Source organism: Mesitornis unicolor, unplaced genomic scaffold (assembly GCF_000695765.1).
Source record: "Mesitornis unicolor isolate BGI_N332 unplaced genomic scaffold, ASM69576v1 scaffold25863, whole genome shotgun sequence".
NCBI lineage: Eukaryota > Metazoa > Chordata > Aves > Mesitornithiformes > Mesitornithidae > Mesitornis > Mesitornis unicolor.
The window spans coordinates 1-7,162 of NW_010177045.1; the positions used below are offsets into that span (position 1 = coordinate 1).

Sequence of the window (7,162 nt, forward strand, 5' to 3'; positions counted from 1 at the left end):
CTGGGAGGCTGCTCCTGCAACCTGTGGCCTTCCTGGGAAGGGGTCGGTGTTCCCACCAAAGGAACGCAGGGTGAATTCAGGGCTTGGCAGGAGGGAGCTGAACTGATGGGAGAAGCAGTGGTGGGGGACCTCCTTGTGCATCTCCTGAGGCGTTAAGCGAGAAAGCTGAAGCGGCAGCTTTCAGATCGTTCCTGCTCTAGCTGTGTCTTGCATGTTGCTTTGATACAACTCTTCTGCAGGCTTTTTGGTCCCTCCTTTGTGTCTCAGTACCAGTCCCTGTAGACCAGGGTGTGTTTTCCTGTCCAATTCTGAGCATTGCCATGATATCTAAACAGGCTCCAAGCGCAGCAGTAACTGCAGAGTTAATGCCCGCCCTTCTCCTGGTAGCTGGTTTGAGCTGAACGGAGTCCAACACACAGGCTTATTAAACTCCTTTGTAGCCCTTCATTAGCTCCCTGGTTTCTCCTGCCACTCGCAGGACAATTCCCAGAGTGGAGATTAGTGTCTTCTCTTTGAAACAAGCCATCGTGGGCTCAACGTGATTGGCATGTTTAGAGCTTTTGTGTTTTCCAGCCAGTTCCCCCTCCTACGATTGTGCCTTTGTTTGTCTGTCCAACTCTGCTCCCCTCTGAGGGCAGAGCTCCAGCCTTTCATAATGGGGACCTGGGCTCTGCCTACCCCGGCTGGGCATAGGGGGCCAGGTCTTTGCTGCTCTGGCCGCTGCCTCGGCCATTGGCCTCCCCTCGCACAGCTCTGGAGAACTGCTAGAGATGGAGATCTGCTGGAGATGGCAGTGCTGTGGGAAATGGATGGGAGTGCTGGAGCATGCCAAGGGTGACCAGGCCTCCCAGGGTCACGTTGCCTGGAGGGATCTGTGCTGTCACCCAGGCTACTTGGCCAACGGGCTGGGGTGTGAGGAGGGGGCAGCCATGGCCGAAAGAGAAGCTGTCTTCTTATTAAAATAAGACCTTCAATGAGGTCTGGCTCCTCCGGAGCTCTGCTTCTCAGGGATCTCCAGATTTGTGCTTTTACCCCTTCAAAACGTGTTGTTAGTTCAACCCTTTTTGTCTAGAGAGGTTTTAAAATGGGATTTAATCAAAGTTTAGGATGATAAAGACAGTTTTCTACCCAGTCCAGTCTTCCTAGTCTTTCCTAACTTGCTGCCCGCCTGTGGTGTGTCAGGTTGTCACTGCCTGGGCCAGTGCATCAGGAGACTTTTATAGCCCTTGTGTAGGTTGATAATTGGGGATCATCAGCTGTGGATGGCTTGTCAGCATGCTCCAAGAGGCTGCAGCAGCCAAGCCCTGCAGGGACGTGTCTGTGGGTGCTCCTGGAAGCTGTTCTGGGGTAGGCTAAGGGACACGAGCACGTGTGGCCTCTGCCGGGTGTCAGGTTTGGTAATGGAGTACAGAGCTGCTCATGCCTGTGCTTGGAGGAACCCTTCTGGGTCCACGTGAGGCTGCAGAGGTGGAAGAAGGACCCTATTGAGATGCTAGTCCTTGCACGCAGCAAATCAGAGTAATTGGTTAGCGGGCAGAAGTCCAGCCAAGCCTCTATAGCATCTAATTGTATTACAGAACCACAGAGATAGGAGAATGCTGCTGTTAACTCCCTGCATCCTGGGCTGCTCAGCCCTCCAGCCCCTTTTCAGGGGGACACGGTGCCATTTGTAGCTGGCTCTGCTGACTTTAAGGGCTTTGCTGATACCCTTGGGGTTTCTCATCTGACATTTGCACAACTGGGGTGCATGCTCCAAAGCTCAACCATGAGGAGAGCTGGAGGTGTTCAAGATGGACCATACCTGCTGTGCTTCATCTGCATTGTACTGGTGGAGTTAAATAAGCAGCCGTCATCCCATCCTGGATGCGTATCTGCTCCCAGGCCCTGTGTGTAATGGAGATGCTCTGCCAGGGAAGCACAGCTCAGAGCTGAGCAGGCTGGGGCTGGCTCTTTTCTTAAGAGATGCAAGTGGAGCTCTGGCTGCCAGGAGCTCTTCTCCTTCAGTTGTCACAACAGACAAAGTTAAAAATTAATTTGCTAATGGGCTCTCGTTTGTCCAAGCGGTTGCTGTGTGCCAGGGCAGCACTTCACCTCGTGGTGACCACCCAGTCTGCACCGCGGCCGTGCGTGGCCCAAGCACACGAAGGCAGCTTGGCCGTCCTGGCCGGTTGGGTGGGTGTCACTGCCAGGACTCGCTCGTGAGGCTGCTGCCTACAAACTGGGCCTCCAGAGGGGGCAGAGCGACAGGTGAAGTACTGGGGGTGTGTGGGTCCCTACTGATGTTTAGCTCCTACACCCCCTTTGCAAGAGGAAGAGCCCTCCAGGCTCTGAACTAATGGTGCAAAGTGGGTTTGGAGGAGCTGGCACTGGGTCAGAAATGACATAGCTGTAGGACACTAAGGTTTGGCATAACATAGCTTAGCTTAAACTTGGTTAAAAGACCGGTTAATGTGCAGGCTTTATGCTGACCCAAGTCCAGTGGTGTCTCCAGCCTCCCCACAGCCAGCTTTCAGCTTCTGTGCTGTGATTTCCACACAAACCCTTTATCCTGCCAAGCTCCCATCCCTCCCAGCAGCCTCTTGCAGGAACGGGCGCCGGCTGACCACTGCGCAGCTCCCGGCACGGAGCTGTGTTGCGGTGGGTGAGTGGGGAACTTGAAATACCAGCAGCGTGCGGTGAGCAGGAGCACCCAGAGGTGGCCACCCCTGTGTTTTCCCGGAGGGCTCCTTGCTGGGTTGTGGGCACCACAGGGTGGTTAGGTCAGCAGAACCAGCCTGCAGTGGGCTATTTAGAGCCCAGGGCAAGTGGTACTTGCTGCTTTGCAGGCAAACCCCCACTCCCCTGCCCTCCTCCTGAGAACTTTGCTCCTGGTTAGCAGCAGCCATCTGATGAAAGGCTTCGCCTGCCCTGCCCAGAGTTAAGTACAGTCTTACTCTGTTTTTAGCTCACTTTGAAGCCAGGGGTCTGCTCCCTCCCACAGAGAAGCTCCCAGCTGCCTTGCTCTTTGCGTGGTACCTCTGCTTGCCCCTGGCTGGTGACCAGTTGCTGTTCCTGCCCACACCTAATCCTGCCTGGACAGGGAGGCAGCGTGCCCGGGTGCTGTCCTACATGCTGCGTGATTTGGAAAGAGCTCGCAGCGGTCATGACTGCTGCTCTGATGTTTGCCACAAACGTTGAGTACCTCTGGGAAACAGCAGTGACATGCACCAAGGTCCCAGGAGGAGTGTGGGTCAGAGGGAGAGAGACTCTGCAGGGAGAAAGAGAAGGGCCTGCAGGGTAGGGCATGAAGCATCTTTAGCAGGGAGCCTAAGATCACTTGAGAAACAAAGCAGTAATTAGAGCTTCAGTTTCCTCTTCTTTGTTAATCTCTTGATATGATCTTTCTTAGGAAATGTTTCACCTGCAGAGAAGTCAGGGGCTGGGTGTGAAAGCTCTTGCTTTTTGCAGAGTAGGACTCCTTTCCCAAAAGTCCCAAGTCCACCTGGGCTTCCAAGGCCATTGCCCTCCTGGGAGGGTGAGAGGGAGGTTGTGCTACTGGGAATGGTCGTGGTCCAGCACAATCCCTGGCTTTTGCATGGACGCTTAGTGCTCACAGCAGAGTGGGGGATGTTCCCCCTTGACGCTGAGCTGGAGAGGTGGATGGTGGCCACGTTGCCTGATCGTGGCCGTGGAGCAGGATCAGCTGGTCTGGTCTTACCAGGTCTGCTGGCCCGTGGTGCATCACGCCTGGCTGTGGTCTCAGGGTTTGTCTCCTCTGGGTGGCAACTGTTTGGGGAGTGAAGTAAAAGGAACACACAGGCCAGGAGTGCATCCTTGCCTGTCTGTGAGCCCTCGTGGACCACAGCTGCTGCAGAAACCTAGAGCAGCCCCAAGGCTTCTGGTGGGATGAGGCTGTCAGCCCCAGGACTGGGAAACCACATTGGAGTGCCCTGCTGCTTCGGTTTGAATGAATTCAGTGTGAGCTGGGGTTAAACTCGGGCTTTGAAATGTGAGTTTCTGAGATGTTCACATGCCTGATGCTCTGCTTGACATTCTGTAGGCAACCATTTTCTCTGGGTTGACGTAAATGATCAGAAGGAGCCATCCGTCTTCCCGGAGACATGGAGCACCACGAGCTGACAGCTCAGGGACGTTGCAGTGTCTCTTGTCTCCGACAGCCTTGTGCAGTGCATGCCAATGCAGCCTCCCTGCTCCTGCCTGGGCGGTGGTGACCCTATGCTTGTGCCCTGAGGTCTTGGGTCATCTCCTGACAGCAGGGGTTGTTTTTTTGCCAGTGCTTTTCTCTCCTTGTGCTCCAATGCCTGGTACAGCCGTTGTTCCCCTGTGCTGGTGGCTGGGGTACCAGAGCCCATCCTTGGGGAAGCCTCAGCTACAGAATCACAGAATGGTTTAGGTTGAAAGGGACCTTAAAGATCATCTCATCCAACCCCCTGCCATGGGCAGGGACACCTCCCGTAGACCAGGCCGCTCAAAGCCCCGTCCAACCTGGCCTTGAACGCTTCCAGGGAAGGTGTCCAGCAGCCCTGGGCTCCAGTGCCAGCTCTCTGTTGCCTGTCTTTAGAAAGATTTTTGGATGCTTAGAAAGTAAGGTGTCTGAAGCGGCGTGGTGGGCTGGCTGGGACCCGAATGTCCCCTGCACTGGTGTCAGCTCCTCTGCTTGCAATGGCAGAGCTGGGGCCTGGGGATGCCAATGGCAGCGGGGAGGTGAGGAGAGCTGGGACGGGGACTTGGCAGTCCCCAAAGTTGGAGCCAGCACTGAAGGAAGGTGATGCTGTGATGGTGAGCAAAGAGAAATGGCTTTTGCCATCATACTCGCAGCCAAGAAATTTAGAATATAATAATGACTTATTGCAATATTGGCCCATTGAGAAGTAAATGCAAAGAGGCAATGAATGGGTGGGTTGTGAAAGGACAGCCTGTTAAAACAGGATGGTTCCAGTAAGATTAGGGACAGGTTACTCCATCCCATCTGCAGCATTATCTGCAGCGCTGTTTGCACGGGGCTGTTTACCCACCCGATGGCACGGGGCACAGAGAGGCACGTTTCATGTTTGTCGTCCTGTGTATCCTGGTCACAGGGGATCAGGCTTTCGCCAGCCTGGCCGTAGTGCGCTCGCGTGATGAAAGTGGCCACGTGTGCGTGTACCGATGGACGCGCTGACCCCCTGTGCTCCCTGCTGGCCTTGCCCCTATCGTGTGCGAGACCCTACAGGGCCCCTGGCCCCAGCGCAGCCACTGGATGCCCTCTGAGATGGGCTGGCCTGTTGCAGGACATGTTATTTCCCTTCTAACCAAAACACGGGTAATCCTCTGCTAACCTGGTTAGGGGGAAGCAGCTGTGCCATGTGCACAGCCCTCCTCGACCTCACTGCGGTGCAAAACCCTTTCCCTGCAGAGCAGCCCCGTGCTGGTTTTCCCCAGGGATGGGTCTGCAGATGGGGGTGCAGGGCTGTGCATAGCAGGAGGAGGTGCCCAGGCAAGGGCTGTGGTGCCAGAAGCCACCTCTCCTGGAGCCCGGCTTACCCCTGAGCCTGTTTCACAAGAAGGCCGGTGGTGGGGCCTGTTAAACCCGTTTCACCGCTGCAGGCACGGGAGGATTTCTCCACCATTGCCCGTGGCTGGGTTGTGTCAATGGCAGGGCTCAAGAGCAGAGGGGTTGGGCTACCAAGAGATGGTCAATCTTTAGGGAGCAGATGGGCAGAGAGGTCAGGGCTGCAGGGAGCTGTGATGAGCTGGAGGTGGGTATTTCTGCCTCCCCGATGTGTCTGATTATTTTTATTTCTTTTTATATCCCCCAACTCTGAAGGCTACCTTGGCTAATGGGAAAGGGCACCGAGTCCCCTCGTGAGGGTAGGAGCCGCAAGCAGGGCATCCAGGAGGCAGGCAGGATCACCTGCCATGCCCACAGCGTATGGTCCCTGTCTTGGCTGCTCAGCTCCCCCCGTACACCTGCACCCTGTGCAAGTGGGCCTGGTGCCCTCCCAACAGGAGGAACACGGGGGGCAGCTTTTGCTGGCGCTCTGGAGAGGAGTGAGGAGCCTGTTCGTGTCTTCCTGCTGCCCTGAGCCGTGCAGCAGGCATGGGTCCTGTGAGAGCTCTGCTGCTTTGCTTCTAAGCCCTTAGGAATAATTTCCTCTGGCCTGGAAGGAGGCTCCTGCTAAATCTGAAGTTAAAAGGAGCTTTTTGCACGGAAGTCAGGTGCTTGTGTATCTGCATGTGCAATTACCCTGAAAATGGAGAGGCTGAAATTGCTCTCCAGGTGCTCACTTCTCATCAGAGCTGCACAGCGTCCTGCTGTTGGGTCCACAGGAGCAGGATGCTTCTGCAGTCACAGTCACTTGCATGAGTGGCAGAGGGACAGTGCCACCTCCCACCCATCTATGGCTCCCAAACAGGGCAGTGGGTGCTTGCTAGGGCACTTACCTCTGGGTAGGGGTTTGCAGGGGGTGGCAGCACTGGCCCTGGCTGCGCAGCAGTGGTGTGTGTGGGCCCCCCCAGGCTCTGCTTGTCTTCCCCATTGCAGCTGCACCCTCCTGCCCTGGCACCCATCCTGTGCTGGGCGCCAGAGCTGGAGTCCCCAGGATGGGCTGGTTGGGGTGGTGGTGGTGTCCCCAGAAGCTGCTCGCTAACAGCACTTGAGGTCACCAGCTGAACCTGTGTGTGCCCATGTCGTCATGCTGTGCATGAGCATTGCAGGGGCCGCACTCTCCCACTGTCCCCAAAACCACTCTTCTCCTTCCTGCCAGCTTTCCCCAGCCGTGCCTGAGGGCCGCAGCCACGTCCTCAGATAACTCGTCTGGCCCCTCCACAAAGAGACCTAAACTTTTTCTGGGAAAACCATGCCAAATGGCTGACAAACAGGTATTTTTCCCTTCTCTCCCTTCCCCACTGGGCCTTGCAGGGTCAGGATCACTGGCAGCTGGGGCACTTGTGGACTCACTGCATTTGGGGAGTGATTCCCTGCGCCAGGAGCGGGATCCCCCGCTGGAGGCACCTTCTCCAGGGCCAGGCAGAGCGACCTTCCCTGAAGGACATCCTCTCTCCTCTGGCTCTGCCGCATCCAGCTCGTGGCCGAGAGCCTTGGCTGGGTGTCGGGGCTGCCCTGCTTGCTCTTTCACCTCCTGAGCGCTCGCTGCCGGCTGTTCCCGCCGCCTCCCCGGGG

The 7,162-nt window shown here is 56.3% G+C and overlaps 1 protein-coding gene across 1 annotated transcript in view; it reads left to right on the plus strand.

Annotated features, from left to right (window-relative positions):
* Positions 1-6,901: 6,901 nt before the first annotated feature.
* Positions 6,902-7,162, plus strand: part of SLC25A1 (solute carrier family 25 (mitochondrial carrier; citrate transporter), member 1) — a gene marked incomplete at its 5' end in the record, with an annotated part of 5,908 nt that continues 5,647 nt past the window's right edge. The window contains one exon of the mRNA XM_010181938.1: positions 6,902-7,056. Coding sequence (XP_010180240.1) covers positions 6,902-7,056 — 155 coding nt within the window. The remainder of the gene's footprint in view (positions 7,057-7,162) is intronic.